Genomic DNA, 17,987 nt, shown 5'->3' with positions numbered 1-17,987 from the left:
CACGCTCCTCAGCAATTCCAACAGGCACTTTTTTAGGAAATATCGGTTTTTTTTGACATGTACTCTTAGAAGGGCTTACTGTGGCTTAAAGGTGTATGAATGCCTTTAGCCCTGTCACCAAATCTGTGTCCCTCACTTCTTAATTTAAATCCTTCCCAATTTTCTGAGTTCTTTACATATCTCCTACAAAAGATTTTCCTTTTTAAAAAGTTACTAAGTTATAAGCAAACACACACACACACACACAAAACGCTTCAAGCAAACTAGTAAAAGAAAATGTAACAAATGATAACAATGGTTGTTGAAATGTCTGCATAATTCACAGTAACGTCATCTAAAAATAAAAGTATCCCAACAAATACATTCCTCCTGTTAGAAGCGGTTAGAGAAGTGCCCTGCAAAAGCAGCTGGCCTGCTGGCTCCTGGCCCTAGCTCCTGCCCTCACATCCTGTCCACTACATAATCCATGAGTTAGCCTTTCTCTTCATCAGTTCTGCAGGATTAGTAAACCGGCCTCCCCGAAAATAGAATTGATATTTTCCAGAGGCATTTGTTCCTATGCTTTCATTATCTATGCTATTTACTAATCAGACTTCTTTATTATTATTATTATTCTGTCTTGTCGACCACCTAAGTACCAACAGAAAGATACCAACAGATAAGCACAAAAGAACCGCATCTGGCCAGAGTCTGCATGCATTTACATTTCCAGGCTGTTTTCTGAATATCAGTGATGAGGACAAAGTTGGAAACTTGAACGTTCAAGATGCTACCAAACATCTCCACAGCCCCCGGCTGCAGCAAGAAGCCAGCCACTCATCTATTCCTTCAGAAGCAAAGCCTGGAGTCTGAATCACAACAATAGACTGCTCATGGGCAAGCGGACCAGCGAAGTTGTCTTCCACACGGAAGGCAACCGAAGTGAAGGGAGGTCCAGCCAGCTCCTCCTTGCTTTTCTCCTTCTGGGAATCCAGATTGCATTTCCTGGCCCCCAACAACAACAAGGGACCGCAATTGTGCCCTGGGTCCACAGCAGGAACCCGAGTCGGTGCGTGCGCAAGGCAGGGCGAAGCGGCCGACCCCGGGGATGCGCTCCCGCTGCGAGGAGAGCCGCTTTCTGTTCAAATACCATCAGAGGCAGCCCCGGCCGCATCACTTCGGGCCGAACGGCATTGACCGCCCTTCACTGACAGGGTATTCCAAGCAGGCACCAGAGAAAAAAGGATGAGCCGGGGACTCGAGGCCGGGGCGGGGGGGATCGGCGGGCTGCGCGATGCCGCTCCCCCGAGCTCGGGGTTCCCGGGAGGCCGGGCCGGCCCGCCACCCTCCGGCGGCCGAGGGCAGAGGGGTCAGCGGTGGAAGGACCGCCCGCCGCGATGCCCCCTCGGGAGCACCGGCCGCGGCTGCGGACGCCCATCCAGCCCGAGCCCGTCCCGCGGCCCGCCCGCCCCGCGGCCCCCGGGAGGATGAGAAAGACGAGGCAGAGCGGCGACGGCGGCCGCGGGGACGCGCGCCCGGCCGCAGGACCCGACCCCGGGCGGCCATCGCCGACCCCCGCCCGCGCGCCAGGCCGCCCGCGTCAGCTCCTCACCTCATCTCCGGGCGGGTGCGCGCGGCCGCCCCTCGCACAAATCAGTGCAGCCCGCACGCCGCGAGGAGGAACGCAGGGTCCGCAGCCGCGCACACCATCCCCGCCCGCCCGCCCGCTCGCTCGCTCGCTCGCTCGCCCGCCTGCTCCCGGCCGTCCCGGAGCCCGCTCGGGATGCTCCCTTGCGAGCCGCCGTACTACGGAGCAACCAAGCTGCGCGCCCTCCCCGCGCCGCTCCAGTCTTCTCGCCCTCCTTCGCTCCTCTGCTCCCTCGCTCCCGCCTATCTTCTCATCTCCCTCCGCCGCCTTCCCCCCCCCCCCCGACACCCCGTCCCCGCCCACAGACAGCCCTCCGCTCCGCCCACAGGTAGGCGGGGATAACCGCCTGCCAATCGGACGTCGGAGGCCCCGCCTCCTCTCCCGCCCCTACCCGTGACCACGCCTATTGGGTGGGCAAAAATTGGGAAGAGCCAAGGGAAAAAGAGGTGTACGGAACGGTAGCCAGATAAACCAATCAAGTAGTTCACAGAGCCTTTTTTTTTTTTTTTTCTGCCCTCCCTTGTCTGTTCCCAAGAAGGCGTAACTAGAGGTTTCTGGTCTGTGCGTGTGGAGATTTTGTTTCACGGTTTGGTGCTTTGCTCTTTTCTATGCGCGACAGCAGCTAGGACACATTCAACTAAATTGAAGGTTTTGCCGAAAGAACATGGAGACGAAAGTCGAAGCGAGACAAAGACTGAGGGAAGATGGTAGGGGGTACGGTTGGAATGAGGAAGGGTGTGGCCTTTTACTGTAATTTGCATAAAACGGAACCCATCTCGGCAACACCCAACTTCTCCCATTTATTGGTAGTCCCTAGGGTGGTGGCTCGCCTCTCTTAGGAGAGGAGCATGCCGGGAGTTGTAGTTCCGGGTTCGGTTGCTATGGCGTTCGTCACAGCCTCCTCCCCACCCCCAGATCTGTCGTCCTGCGGTATGACGGGCATTCTGGCCAATGGCAGTACTGTTTGGGCCCGAGAAGGCGGGCTCTCTGCAGAAGGACTGGGAAGGTGGCGGCGGCGGCGAAGGCGCTGGCGGTTGAGGTTGCTCGGAGGCAGGTGAGCTAGGAAAGAGCGTCGTGTGTCTCGGGAAATGGGACTTTGGGCGAAAGATGGAGAAACGCTTGAAGAGACCGTCTAGCCCTGGGGTCGGGGCGGGGGGAGGCGGTTGGTGCTCCGCATCACAAGCCGACCTCAGAGCTGCTCCAGCTCAGGCCTAGCTCGGCTGAGGCCCTGGGGGGCGGGGGGCGGGTAGTGTAATACTAGAGTTGACGGACAGCTCCTGACCCTGCCTGGGTTTTGACTGCAGACTGATCTTTGCTTCACCCTCGGCATTTACGTCGGCAGAGGTCTAGAATTGCTTTTCGCCTGGGTTGCAGCCCCCACCCCCAGCTGCTTCTCCCTCAAACTGTTTCTGATGCTTTCCCTGTTACTACTCCCCTGTCACCCTTTCCCACACTTCCTTTCCTTTCCGGTAAGCAGTTTCCTAAACCAAGGGTGGGAGTTCTCAGGGATGTGGCCTTGGGTCAGGAATTGCCTGCTTCCTTGCGCTGTCCAGCGGAATACTTGAACCATACGAAAGATTATCCCAGGGTCGTGAGGAGGTGCAGATACTGATTCTGGATCTGGGCCTGATGGTCCACATTTGTTTGTTTGTTTGTTTTTTAATAACTTTATTTTGAGTATCTGCATTTTTAACACGCTCCCAAGTGTTGCTAGTCCACAGTAGCTGTGTTTTTCATTGCCTGTTCAAGACAAGTGTTTTAGATGCTTAGGTGCGTTTAGATTTCCTGGGAGCCATATTTGGATAGTGAAAAGAAAACATGAAATTAATTTTATGTTTCATTTAAGCCAGTATATCCAAATATTATTTCAACATTTAAAAAAAAATCAGATCTTTAAATGAGATGGTGTATTTTTTATTCTAAGTTTTACAGATCAGTTATGCATTTTACCCTCACAGCATACCTTCATCCTAACTGCACACCACCTGTGGCTATTAGCTGCTATACAAATCCAGATGACACAATGGACCATTGTAGAAACAAAACTCAACAGTGTTAATCATGTGATTGCCAGTGACCAACCCTTTGCTGCTCTGTTACATGGGTTCAGAAGTACTTTGAAGATTCGATGCTGACCTTACAAAAATAATAGGAAAAGTAATTAACATTTTTGTAATGTGTGCTTTGCATACCATACTCAGTCCTTCCAGCACCCCATTACTGGTCTCTTAGTTCTAAATCTTAGGTATCAGGTACTACAATGCATAGTTATTACTGACTAATTTCACTTCATCCTTGTTTCTGTTCTGTCCTGTAGGAGGGGATGAGATGTTCATATTTGAAACAGTGCTCCTCTTATAAAATCAAGCTACCCAAGGTTGGAAAGCTGACTCAGGTTAAGAGCACATGCTAATCCTCCCAGAGGACCATAGTTCCCATCATCTACGTGGTGGCTCACAACCATCTGTAACTCTAATTCCAGGGGCTCTGAAGCCCTCTTCTGGTCCCCAAGGACCAGAAGGCACACAGGTGATGTGCATACACCCATACACATACTTTTTTTTAAATTAAGATCAAGCTGCCTGACTGGGCATGGTGGTGCATGCCCTTAATCCCAGCACTTAAGAGACAGGGGCAGGAAGATCTCTATGAGTTCAAGGCCAGTCTGATCTACATGGCAGGACTTAATAGAGACCCTGTCTCAAACAAACAAAAGTCAAGTTGTCTGACATCTGTGGTGAGGTATTTTGGTAGTTACACAGTTCTCCACACTCCTCGATTACAGTCAGAAGCTCTGGGTTGAAGGATATTCTTGACCCTCTGGACAAGAAAGAGAATGAGTCTTGAGTTGTTGTATGCCTCTCTGGAAGCTGGGAAAAGCTTGGGTACTCATATAATGGTTCACTATGGGACCACAGTGTTTTCCACCTACTGGCACAGGCCTGGAATCCCACTTAGTCCTCATGACTGAGGCATGAGGATTGGCAGTTCAGGGCCAGTCTAGAAATCTTAATGAGACTGTCTCAAACAGTCAAAAAGAAATAAGGGCCATGGACATAGTGTTTCCTGGTTGTGTTTGTGCTAATTCTTCCTGTCTCAATACATAGTCCAGGCTGGCTGGCCTCAGCCTCCCCAGGGCAGATGGCTAACTGTGTACCTTTTGTGGACCTACTGTGACACTGAGCTGAGAACTCTAAATATACATGAAAAAATATACTATTTCTCAAAGTAATTTTCTTCCTTTTTATGATATTATGATAGACTTCATGAGATTGTTTCCTCTTTCAATTTTTCCCCCAACAGAAAGCTCGAGAACAATTTTATTAGAATTTCAGAGAAAAACATAGTATAGGTTAGGTGAACATCCTGGCAGCCACCAGGAGGAGAGATGTAGGAAATTCATGTCTCTAAATTAGATACAAAGTAGTAATAGAGCTGGCACTCCCAGGAAGGGAGGTGGGCTTTCTGAGGGAAGATCACCAAAAACCTCCTCTCTCATTGGTAGTAGACACTGAAATCGTAATTTGTATTTCACATCTAAATGTTTCCTCAGGACCCTATCAAGAACTGGCGAGTTAAGTCATCATTTACAGATTGCTGTAATATTAATAGGCAGAGATTTTCTTACTGGACTAGAGGGAGAAAGGTTGACCGATTAGGGAAGATGCTCAGTGGTCTGTCTCACTCCTCACCTCTCTTCATTTGCAACACTTCCTCCCTGGGACCCCAGGAGCACATGTGAGAAGCTAGGACACTAATCAGAAAGCTAAAAGAGAGGTCAGGTTTCTGTGGTTCTGGAGCACGCCATAGAAAATGGCCGTACACTCACTAACAGTCTGCGAGATAATGACCTCCCACCTTGCCAGCCGAGCCCTCCCACCCCTTACTGTATTGGCCCCTTCCCTAGGATCTAATGTAACGAGTCCCAGGCACTCTTTATCTTAGGTGTATGGGTGTTTGCCCATGTGTATTTTAATGTACCACATTCGTGTCTAGTGCCCTCAGGTGCCAGAAAGAGCATCAGATCCCCTGGAACTGGAGTTAGAAATGGTTGTGAGCCACCATGTGGTTGCTGGGAATTGAACTTAAGTCCTCTGGAAGAGCCAGTGCTCTTAACCACTGAGTTACCTCTCCAGCCCTGAAGTCCTACACTCTTAAGTGAAAATCAGCTTACTGGCTAGGTCTCATGGTGGATGATGGGAGAAAGCATTAACATTTCCTCTTCTGATTTAACAAACCGGGGTTTGATGGGTGCCTCCCTGCTCAATAGGCACGTGCTGTGAACAGATGAGGCAGCAGTTTGACATCTCTAAGCACATACTGTTTGTTTGCTTAACATAACTTTTCTGCCTCTCAATCTATCTTTAATTCTCAGGTTGCAGAAAATGTAGGAGTTATGCCACAATGTATAAAGTCAGTCAAGTATGACTTGATAATATTCACAGAGCTGTAGCTTGTCAGCCTGGTTGATTGCACATACCTGTAATCCCAGCACTTGGGAGATGAAGACGGAAGGTACAAGAGTTCAAGGTCATTCTTGGCTATGTAGCACGTTTGGAACTAGCCTGGGTTACATGAGACCCTATCTCAAAAAATTAACGATAACAATAATAATAAAAGAAATTGTCATAACTAGAAGAGACCTCAAAAGCCTTCTGGTTTCCTGTCCCACTCACCTGATGCTTGAATCACTATAACTGTACCCAGCCCGTTTAAGGGATAAGGACCACATAACTTCATTTTTCTTTTTTAAATTTAAATTAAAGCCAAGTGTGATGACACAGGCCGATGATCCCAACACATAGAAGATCTTTGCAAATTCAAGTCCAACCTGGTCAACATAGAGAATTCCAGGCCATCGAGGGCTTTATAGCTAGACTCTGTCTAGTAAATACTAAAATGTACAAATGAAATATTCTTACTGGGGCCTGGAAAGAGCTCAGTGGTTAAGTTCACTGACTGTTTTTTGTGAAGTATTAGGTTCGATTCCCAGCACCTGCATGGCAGCTTACAGCTCTCAGGTGATGCAGTGCCTTCTGGCCTCCATAAGCTCCTGCTTATGGCATACTCCCTACTGCAAGTAAACCTTGCCAAATGCGGTGGCACCCCTTTAATCCCAGCATTCTGGAAATGGAGGCAAGTGGATCTCTGTGAGTTCCAGGCCAGCCTCTTCTTCTACATGGCAAGTTCCAGGACAGCCAGGGCTACATAGAGAGACTCTGTCTCAAAAAGTAAACAAACAAAACAAAACAACTTTTTTTTTTTTAAGTTTTTAATTATTTGCTGGACTTTCTATGACCTGGCCAGGATGAAGACACTCAGGCCATCTCCTCTGCCCATCCTGTAATGGACTTCCAGTTCCATGTCTATTGGCCTGTTGATCAGATACTTGGCACTTTTGTCCTAAAAGTGTAGGTAAGGGCTAATGTGCAGAGGTTTATTTACAATCATTAACAGATGAGCCCCTTGGGGAGTAGAGTGTAGCAGAAGACGAGCCAGTGTAGTTCATGTTGCTGTCACAACAAAACACAACCATTGGCAGCCCCTCTTGGCTCTGAAGAATTCCTCTGGCAGAGCCCTCCCTCCATTTGAAGTGCTTGCTTGAAGTACTTACAGTTTGGTGTTTAATGTATGCCAAGGTGTCTCTCTGTTTGCATAGCTGAATCTTAAGTCAATATCCTTTCTAATTTTCAGAAGATTTAGCATGTTTAATATGTGACTTTATAAACATTTAAAATACTGCTAAAATAATATTCATTTATGGATTTTTTTTCAGTTCTAATATAATTGTAAAAATGTCAGCTCTGTATGCTTCTCACAGGATATCTCAGCCTCCCTACCTACCTTTTTAAAAATTTTTAAAATTATTATCATTATTTTATTTTATGTATCTGGGTGTTTTGCTAGAATGTAGGTCTGTATATGTGGAGCACTGCATCCTCTAGGACTGAAGTTTCAGACTATTGTGAACTGTAATGTGGGTGCTGGGAATTGAACCTGGGTCCTCAGCTTTACTGATGAGCCATCTCCCCAGCCCCTACCGTTCTAAACATAGTTGATGTCATCGAAAGCTTTATAAGGCAGATGTGGTAGATCAGGTGTTTAAGGCCAGCTAAGGCTATATAGTCAGTTCAGTGATAGCTTGGGCTACACAGGAAGACTTTGTTTCAAAGAAAAGCACATGAAAAGTTTTAATTATTATGCTAGAGATGTGGCTTAGTGGTACCAACCACACTTAGATACCATTTATGAGGTTTAGTCTCCAGCACAGCAAATAAAGAAATAAATTAGTAAATTATGTAGCACTTTTTTGAGTTAGCAAAGTTTATATCAGGTCATATAATTGTCAAATTATAACATTCTTGGAAATGTCAAGGTACACACTCATCTTTAACTTCTAATTTTATCACATGTGCATTTTATATGTTCAAATATCTTTAAGTTCAGTAAAAATTTTATTAGTGAATTCAAGTCTTTTGTTAACCTGGGCCAATGCCTAAGAAGCCAAGTGGGCCTTGAATATCACCATTCTACAATATTTTTAGTGCTAAAAGCTCAGAATTCTTATTTTTTGAGGGGGCAGAGAAGGTGGTAGAATCCTGATTTTGATTTCCATTTATCTACCTTTGAAAGACAAACCCAAACAAAACCACAAGCCGCCTTTCTCAGGCTCAAAGATGGCTCAGCCGTGACAAGTGCATCCTACTCTTGCAGAGGACCCAAGTTCCATTCCCAGCACACATCAGTCACATCAGGGTGACTCCCACTGCCTGTGACTCCAGCTCCAGAGGATCCAGGACCTCTTCTGTCCTCTGTGGCATTTCATGCACATGTGCAAACATGCATACACATAATTTGTAAATCACATATGCTTACTTATTGTGTGTAGGTGTGCTACATGTGCATATGCAGGTCAGAGGACAATTTGGGAGAATCAGTTCTCTCCCTCCACCGTGGGGCTATAGGACTGAACTTGTCATGCTTGACAGCGGATGCTTAGACTTGCTAAACCATCTTGCCAGTTCACACTTACACATAATTTAAAATAAAAATTAAGTATTTTTTAAAACACATCTTTTCCTTTTCTGGGACTGTGGTGGCAAACACTTTTAATCCAAGCACTCAGGAGGCAGAGACAGATGGATCTCTAAGGCTAGCTTGGTCTACAGAACAAGTTCCAGGACAGACAGGGCTACACAGAGAAACCCTGTCTCAAAAAACAAAAACAACACACACACACACACACACACACACACACACACACACGCACACACGCACGCACGCACGCACGCACTTGAGAAGATTCTAGGGAGTACATAATTATTCCCCCAGGTCTTTGAAATTAACTCATACTTTAAGGTCCACACGACTGCTGACCCAGGCCACACATCAAAGATTCAATAGGAAACAATGGCCTCTAGAGCTACAAAGGGAGGTGTTTTGAACTCAGGGTTTTAGTTAGTATAGAACACCCTGAGTTCCACTCCTAGAAAAGGCAACCCTAGTAGGTCTAGTCTAAATAGGAGCAGAGTTTTGTTTATTTAATAATGGGTATTACTGGGCATGTGGTGCACACCTGTAACCCCAGTACACAGGAGGAAGCCAGGAAATCCAGAGTTCAAGGCCAGGCTAGGCAACAAGTCAAGACCTTGTCTCAAAGCTGAAGAGTGGTGAAGGAATTGGCGCATCCAGGCAATAGCTGGGAAAGCTCCCTCCTTAATAAGTAAATAAAATAACAGTAATCTAAAGTGTGGACAGATGGGGTCCATTACCTAGCGTGCATTAGCTATTCTGGAGGAGGGAGTTAGATCTGGACTTTATTTACTCAGCAGCATCAGTGGGCTAGTGCAGCATTCTCTCAAGGAATAGGCTATGCCTAGAAACCCTATGATAGCATAGTTGTAGTGTTAAGTCATACTGAGATGATCAAACAAGTTTGTGCTGAAACACGGGGTGGAAAAGGTAGACTAGGAAGAGCAGTATGCATTTAGAGAGCCTAGACAGCCAGGCAGAAGCCAAAATCTGATGTGGGAAAGGCATGCTGTGTCTGCATTCAGGTTCGCCCCTTCAGTCTAACACACTGATGCTGGTATAGGCCTGCTGGGCCATGTTTTTCACTGTTTTATGAATTGTTGATGCCCGCCCGATACATAGCTCCATGTCTTACATGTGTGTTTGCAGCTGGTTTCTGCATTTGATTATTTACCTACCAAGCAGTAACCATCACTCAGCTACTTGATACAACTCTTTTCTCGGGATCCATTTAGGTCCACAGAGGCCCTGACACTCAGAGCTGGTTCCGTGGGCAGGGAATCTATGCAGGTCCCTGGGCCTCTTGTCCTTGATAGTCTGCTATTGTCCACTTGGAAATTCCAGTAATTTCTAGATGAGCTACCACTTTTTGTTGTTGTTTTGGGTTTTTTGTTGTTGTTTTGTTTTGCTTTGGGACCTGCAGATTTAAACAACAGATCTATCAGCAAGTTCTGAATAGTCAGTCCTACAGGATAAAGCATTGTAGTTCTGGGTGAGTGTATCATGTCAGCAGCTCAATAAAAACCATTAAAGACTGGGACAATTCAAAGGAATGACCATCAAGGTTCCAACCCAGCTGGTAATATGAGCTCTTGGGTGACTCTTAATCCCTTTAAGATGCCTCCCTAAGTGGATGGGGGCGCATGCATATAATAAATGCAAAAAGTGTCTACAGAAGTGTTCTGAACATGGCCATTTGTAATAGCCCCAAGCTGGAAACTTCCAACATGGAACTGGAAACATTCATACAATGCAGTGATACACAGCAGTGAGAGAGCATAGACCACAGCTACCAGCCACCGTGTGAGTGAGGCCCCAAAACATCACACTGGGAGAAATTACGTAAATGTAAAGCAGCGTGATCTCATTCCTACCTCAAATGGAGCTAATTTGTCTTAAAATTCAGGCTGTTTCAGATCCTGGGGAAGAGGAAAGAAGATCATAACCCAGCAGAGGTATGTAGAGCTTCAGAAGTTCCAGATGTGGCTGCTCCCACTGGCCCTGAGCATATTTGCTTCTGATTGGACAGGCTCTCCTACATGGACTTCTCTGTGTAGTGTATATTTCTGTAAAGTAAACAGTCTGGGCATGGAGGCTCACACCTGTAACTCTATCGCTCTAGATGCCAAGGAATTAGAATTACTGGTAATTCAAGGCCAATCTGGGTTACCTAGTGAGTTCTGGGCCCACATGGGATATAGAGTTCAAAGAAAGAAAGAGACAGACGGACAGACAGATAGACAGACACAAACCTGTGGAAGCCTTAGAGACACTTTAAGAACTTCCCAGGATATAAGCCACTGGGAATGCTTGTGTTTAAAAAGACTGGAAGATGACTCAGTGGACAAAGTCCACTCCGTCCCAGAGTGAGGACTGGAGTGTGGGTCCCTAGCACTCACAGAATGCCAGGTGGGCATGGCAGCTACCCTGAGTCCTAGAGCAAGCTAACTCTCCAGGCCAAGCCAATTGGTGAGCTCTGGATTCAAGTGAGAGACCTGGTCTCAGTATACAAGATAAGAGCCATTGAGGAAGATACCCAGTGTCATCCTCTGTCCTCACACATACACACACACATGCAAACATACATACATGTACACAAACCACATCACATGCAAGGGGTGTTATAGAGGACCTGGGGGTTCAGTGATTCCTTCGCAAGTATTAAGACCCAAGTTTGGGTCTATAACACCCATGTAAACAAGCTAGACATGGCCACCAGGCCTGTAACTCCAGCACCAGAGAGATGGAGACAGGAGGATCTAAGGGGTAGGGGTGTCAGGGTTACTCTGCTGTGATGAAACACCATGACCAGAAGCAACTTGGGGAGGAGAGGGGTTATTTCACTCACAGTTTCATGTAACATGTCATCATCAAAAGCAGTGAGGGCAGGAACTCAAGCAGGGCAGGAACCTGGAGGCAGGAGCTGATGCAGAGGCCATGGAGGGGTGGTCCTCACTGGCTTGCTCCCCATGGCTTGCTCAGCCTGCTTTCTTATAGATCCCAGGACCACCAGCCCAGGGATGGCATCACCCACAGTGGGCAGGGCCCTCCCCCATCCATCACTCATTAAGAAAGTGCCCTATGGTATTACTTACAGCCCCACGTTGTGGAAGCAATTCCGTTTTTTCAGTTCTCTCTTATATTATTACATCCCAACTGCAGTTTCCCTCCCTCCTCCTTCCCCTCACCTCTTCTCACCCCAGATCCATTCCTCCTCTGTTTCCCTTCAGAAAAAGGGTAGGCCTCTCAAGAGTATCAACCAAAACACTGCATATCAAGTCCTAATGATACTTTGCTCCACTTGTAGGTCAGAAGCAATTTCTTATTTGAGGTTCCCTCCTCTCCAGTGACTAGCTTGTTTCAAGTTGACATGAAACTATTCAGCACAAGGGTACTCATTGGCCATCCAATCTAGATGCATTGGTGAGCTCCAGGTTTGAAGAGAGAACCTGTCTCAGAAAAATAAGGTGACCAGACATGACAGCTCAAACCTTCGATCCCAGTACTCATGGAGCAGAAGCAAGTGGATCTCTGATTTCAAAGCCAGCCAGTGCTTTATAGTGAGACCATGTCTCCAAAAATATAAGTAAATGGAAAGAGGAAAGCACCCAATGTCAGTGTCTGGCCTCCAAATGCGTGCATGTCCACCCTTACACAGAAATATATACCACAAATGTATATTGAAACCAAAACCCTTTTTCATTACAAAATAAAAGGGGGGATGGAGAGATGGCTCAGCCATAAAGAGCACTGGCTGTTTGATTCCCGGCCCCCACACGGTGGCTCACAACCATCTGTGACTCCACTTCCGGGGGCTCTCTTCTAGCCTCTCCAGGCCCAAGGCACACACACAATACACATACATATCTTCAGCCAAAACACTCACACACATAAAATAAAGAAATCTTTAAAAGCGTAATTAAAGATCAAAACTAAAAAGGCTTATAGGATTTGGACATGGGGGCATACCACTGTAATCCAAACTTTAGAAGGCTGGGCAGAAGGAGCCTGAGTTTGGGGTCAGTGTGAATATACAGTAGACTTATAAAAACAAGGCTGCCCCAGAAGAGCAGCGGTCACAGTTTCAGCCAGTGTCTTGGCCGTGCAGTCTCACCTCTTTAAGTGTGAGAAAGCATTTTAAAGTTACCTTTGAACAGTTTGGGCCTGCCTGTCTGCCCACTGTAAGACCTTTTTGTTGGTCTGTTTTAAATACATATATTATTGAATAGGAAAGTGAAATCCCCCCCCTTTTTTTTTCCTTTTAAGACAACATCTGACTATGTAGCCCAGGCTAGCTTCAAGCTCGCAGTTCTCCTTCAGCCTACTGAATGCAGGAGCCAGCCTGTGCCACTGTGCCTGAAACCTGGCCCTTCAGAAAGCACCTGTGATAGTACTATCCTAGACCATTGCTATCCATCTCTGTCTCCCCCTCTACTTGTGAGACAGTGTAGCCCAGGTTGGCCTTCAACTCTGGATCATCCAGCCTCTCCTGCCATAGTATTGGGATCCCAGGCATGCGCCAGCGCTTCTGACATGGCCTCCTGATAGTTTTATGGAAGAAGAACTGTCTGAACTTGATTGAGGGTTACATTTACAGTTGCCTTTTTTCCTTGTCTGGACAATTTTTCCCATTTATTTTCATTTTTAAATAGACTTTATTTATTTACTTACTTAATTTTTAAAACTTGCTTAAATCATTGCTTTATGTGTATGGGTGTTTGACCTGCATGTGTACCATGTGCATGCCTGGTGCCCAAGGAGGCCAGAAGAAGGCCTCAGATCTCCTGGACTGGAGTTAAAGATGGTTGTGGGCTGCCATACGGGTCCTAGGAATGAACCTGAGTCCCTGGGTCCCTGGGTGCCCTGAAAGCAGTATGTTCTCCTAACCACTGAGCTATCTCCAGCCCTTAAGAAGACTGCTTTCTTTTTTAACTTGTATTTGTTTGTTTGTTATAGGTAACTATGAAGGGCTTGTATTTTCAACAGAGTTCCACAAATGAAGAAATAACATTTCTATTTCAAGAAAGGGTATGAATAAATTATTTCATCATTAAATGAGACAAAATAATATCTTTCCATGTATAATTGCCTTTGTTTGGCTTTGGTTGCTATGATAAAATGCTCAGGCAAAAGCAACTTAGAGGAGAAAGGACTTCTTTAACTCTCAGGTCCAGGTTAGAGTCTACCATAACAGGGCAGTCACAGCAGCGGGAGAGACAGCCTAGCCCATTGCATCCGGAGCAAGGGTGCAAGCTGCTGTCCAGCTCCCTTTCTCACCCAGTCCAGGACCAGCCATAGAACGGCGCCACCTACCGGGCATTAGTCTTCTCATTTCTTTATGTGCAACCAGGTCCTTCCCACAGGCACACTCAGAGCCCTGTCTCCAAGTGATCCTACATTTTATCTAGTTAACACTATTAGCACTAACAGTTACAGTAAGGATGCATGTTAAAAGTGTGTGTGTGTTGGGGGTGGGGGTGGGGATTTAGCTCAGTGGTAGAACACTTGCATGGCAAGCACAAGGTCCTGGGTTTTGGTCCTCAGCTCTGAAAAAAAAAAGTGTGTGAGAGAAAGAGACAGACAGAGACAGAGACAGACAGAGATGGGGTGGTACACATGCCACGACACATAAGTCATAGGACAAGTGTTTGGAGTCGGTCTCTTAGCTTTACATGAGTTCCAGGAACCACACTCCAGTTACCAGGCTTATGGACAAGTACCTTCACCTGCTAGAGCCATCCAGGTACCCCAGGCTCACTTTTAAATGTATTATTAGTTATTTTAAGTGCAACTAAGTGAGTGAAAGCTGAAGCTGTCTCCCCCATGTTACTTTCCTTTGACTTTATGTGAAAATGGAGACTCATACTATAGTGTACCTGTAGTTTTAGAAGAATTGCTATGGGGCTGAGACATGGTCAGCAGTTATGAGCACAGACCCAAGTGTGGTTCACAGTGCCCATGTCAGGCAGCTCATCACCACCTGGAAGTCCAGCTGCAGAGGGCCCAGTGTCCTCTCGGGCCTCCATGGCACTGCACTCATGTGCACAAACCCACATTTATATGTACACATAATTTTTAAAAATAAAGTACCTTTCAAAGGGAGGTGCTATATTGGCTGTGCTGTGAAAGGTACTGGGAAAGCAGACAAGCCCCAAGCCTGCATGTCACAAATGAACCCAGCTGAGCAGGGTGGAGCTCAGTGGCACACGCCGAGCATTCACAGAACAATTAAGTTTGATCCCCAGGGCTGGAGAGATGGCTTAGTGGTTAAGAGCACTGGCTCCTCTTCCAGAGGTCCTGAGTTCAATTCCCAGCAACACACGGTGGCTCACAACCATCTGTAATGAGATCTGGCGCCTTCTTCTGGCATAAAGGTTTGCATGCCGATAGAGTACTCATTCATTAAATAGATAAGTAAATGTTTAAAAAAAAGAAAAAAGTTTGATCCCCAGCAGCAAAGAAAACTCACTGTGAATACTATAAGAAAGCAAGTTTTCAGGTTGTAGCCACGTGATAGAAACTATCTGTATTGTTAAATGGAAGAGACAGAGAAAAAAACCTTATTTTCTACACAAATTTAGGCACTTCCTAAGCTTCCCTCATTCTTTAAGCTTTTAATGACTGTGATAACTGTTTCTGGATCAGGAACAGGATGTGTTTTTCCTCTCTTGTCTTTCCTTAACTCCACAGTGATTTAGATCGGGAGTCTAGGCCTATGCCTCAGACAGATCACCCTTACCCCGAGTAAGGAAAATCTAAGGTTTGAATGCATTTCAGTAAAACTTGTCTCTAGGTATAATTAACAAATTCATCAACATTACTGTCTTCGTCGGTATCACTGAACAACAGATCCCAGATTTAGTAAAGACACTCCCAGATGTGTGCAGCAAGTAAAACCCAGTGATCCTTCATGGGACATGGGGGTGTGCAAGAGCGGTCTGTGTGTCACTGGGGACACACTTCATCTGGGGGGATGATGCGATATCTATGAGTTTGGAGTATCTTTGGCCTTGTTGCTTTATAGAGCTGTAGTGTAAGAGGTAGTGAAATCTACTATGTTAGTGTTTTGACAGCAAAATACTGTGGCATTTGCTGAAGCTTCTGGAGTAGATGTTAGAAAACAGGTGGACGAGTAACCTTGAAGCATTTCATTCATAGCATGAGGAAAAGTCCAGACTTTATTAAAGGCTGTTTGTTGTATATGTACTTTGAAGATCTGACAGTTTGAATTGTTTAGGTTGAAATACAGAATTTGTCATTCTACTCTGTGGTTTCTATATTCATCCATGTTGGTCTTTGGATGCTTTTAAAATAAAGATAGCGAAGCTTTTTTAAAATTACACTCCTATTTTTCTTCTTTTTTCATTATTAGATAATTATTTGTACCTTTTAAACTTAGGATAATCATAAGATCGGTACCAGTTTCGTCTTTCAGTTAGCTATAGATGTGTTCACAAGGTGAGCAAATGGTCTCAGAGGAGTGTGTAACGCATGGTTTGTTATTTGATTCTAGGAGACTCCCCCTGTTACAGACGATAACTTTGTGAGACTTCAAGTTAAAGCTTGTGCTCTGAGCCCCGTAAACACAAAGGTATTGGTGCTTTTATTGTGGCCAGTGAAACTTTCAGAGGATGTTTAATGTATAGTAGTAATTGATTTCTGAGTGTCAAGAAATTATTTCCTTAGAAGAACTGAACTAGAAAAATTTTTCATATGTATTTCATATATATATATATTTGTTTTGTTTTTTGAGAGGATTTCTCTGTGTAACAATCCTAACTGCCCTGGGCTGTCTTTGTAGACCAGGCTGGCCTCAAACTCACAGAGATCTGCCTGCCCCTGACTCCCAAGTGCTGGGATTAAAGGCCTGCATCACTATACCTGGCCCACTTGTATTTTTTTATATTAAAGTAAATGGTCTAATTTGTGTTTTATATGATTATGTGAAAAAAATTTTATAAACTTCATTTTGGAAGAGTCTGAGAATTTATAGTTATTAAGTCCTGTAGGTAAAGGAAGAAACTACCTTTATAAATACAATAAAAATAGAAACTAGAAACAGTTTATCAACTACTGAGTTGTAGGCATTTCTAGTTAACATTTTTTAGATATGATTTGTATTCTTGTCATTTTTCTGTGTCTCATAAACACAGATTTCCAGTCTCATAGCACCCATAGTTATCTTTTATTATTGGCCATAAAAATATGTGTCTTGTAGGCACTGGTGGCACACGCCTTTAATCCCAGCACTCGGGAGGCAGAGGCAAGCAGATCTCTGTGAGTTCAAGACCAGCCTGATCTACAGAGTTCCAGGATAGCCAGGGCTACACAGAAAAACCCTGTCTCAAAAAACCAAAACAAAAAAGTTCTTTGACCCAGGCACGGTGGCACACGCCGTTAAGCCCAGCACCCAGGAGGCAGAGGCCTCTGAGACTTTGAGGCAGGTCTGGTCTACATAGCTGGTTCCAAGTCAGCCAGGGCCACACAGGAAAGCTTGTCTTAAAAAACAAAAACTCTTCAAATGGTAAATAAATAGTCAATAATAGTAAATAAATGGTTAAATGTGCCATGATAAGTAGTTTCGGGTCTTGTCGTGAGACAGGGTCTCACTGTATAGCCCAGGCTGGCCTGAAATTCACGGTCCTCCTGCCTCAGTCTCCCAGGTACTGGATTATAAGTGTGTTCCTCCAGATCTGGATTTTTCTCCTGTTTTTGTCTTGGGCTTTTGTTGCTATTTGTTTGTTTGATTGTGGTTTTGTTTGGTCTTTTGACTTGAACAACTGAAACTTTATCCCAGATTTGAAGGGTAAAAAGTCCAAGAAAAGTCAGTGTGCAGTAGGGTCTGTTCTTCACGGTTTGCAGATGACCTTGCTCACATGGCTTTTTCTCTGTGTGTGCCTGCTCCTGGTGTCATTGTCACCCTAGGTCCCCAGTCCTCTATACAGCTCCATTTAATGTTAATTACTTTCTTAAAGTCTCTATCTCCAAGCATAGTCACATTGGGGATCAGGGTTAGAAGCATGTCAGTCAGTGTGGAAGAGCCAATTCGCTCTGCAGCAGGAAGGAGTACAGACAAGAATATTTTGTGCACATTTTAGATGTCCGTGCTAAAGTTGGGTGATACCTAATGTGTGCTTGCCCAGTAGAGATGCTGTCCATTTGGTTACTATTAAACTTTATAGGACCTGCACAGCTTCTGGTCATGGGTAGTGTTGGGGATTGAATACAGGACTTGTGAATGCTAGGCAAGCACTCTGCCACTCCCAGGAAGAAATGACAAATAGCAGTTGAATGAACTATCACAGTCAGGCGGTGGTGGCTCACACCT

General features: G+C 45.4%; 2 protein-coding genes across 9 annotated transcripts in view; one reads left to right on the top strand and one right to left on the bottom strand.

Annotated features, from left to right (window-relative positions):
• Itsn1 (intersectin 1) overlaps window positions 1-1,855 on the bottom strand; it is a 184,238-nt gene extending 182,383 nt beyond the window's left edge. For all 5 annotated transcript variants that reach the window (XM_036204123.1, XM_036204122.1, XM_036204127.1 and 2 more), the window contains exon 1: window positions 1,592-1,855. The gene's annotated coding sequence lies outside the window, so the exon portion shown is untranslated. The remainder of the gene's footprint in view (window positions 1-1,591) is intronic.
• Window positions 1,856-2,276: 421 nt separating this feature from the next.
• The window catches only part of Cryzl1 (crystallin zeta like 1), a 39,078-nt gene continuing 23,367 nt past the window's right edge, over window positions 2,277-17,987 (top strand). Inside the window, exons 1-3 of one of the 4 annotated variants that reach the window (XM_036203540.1) lie at window positions 2,277-2,341; window positions 2,543-2,681; window positions 16,173-16,250. In XM_036203540.1, coding sequence (XP_036059433.1) covers window positions 2,292-2,341; window positions 2,543-2,681; window positions 16,173-16,250 — 267 coding nt within the window. In that variant the 5' untranslated portion in view covers window positions 2,277-2,291. Of the gene's footprint in view, window positions 2,342-2,431; window positions 2,682-13,615; window positions 13,688-16,172; window positions 16,251-17,987 lie in introns of those variants that run through there. The other 3 variants (XM_036203543.1, XM_036203541.1, XM_036203542.1) reach the window with 3 other exon arrangements.

This window comes from Onychomys torridus, chromosome 12 (assembly GCF_903995425.1).
Source record: "Onychomys torridus chromosome 12, mOncTor1.1, whole genome shotgun sequence".
Lineage (NCBI taxonomy): Eukaryota > Metazoa > Chordata > Mammalia > Rodentia > Cricetidae > Onychomys > Onychomys torridus.
The sequence above is the reverse complement of the archived record's forward strand: the minus strand, read 5'-3'. Positions and strand labels throughout refer to the sequence as shown.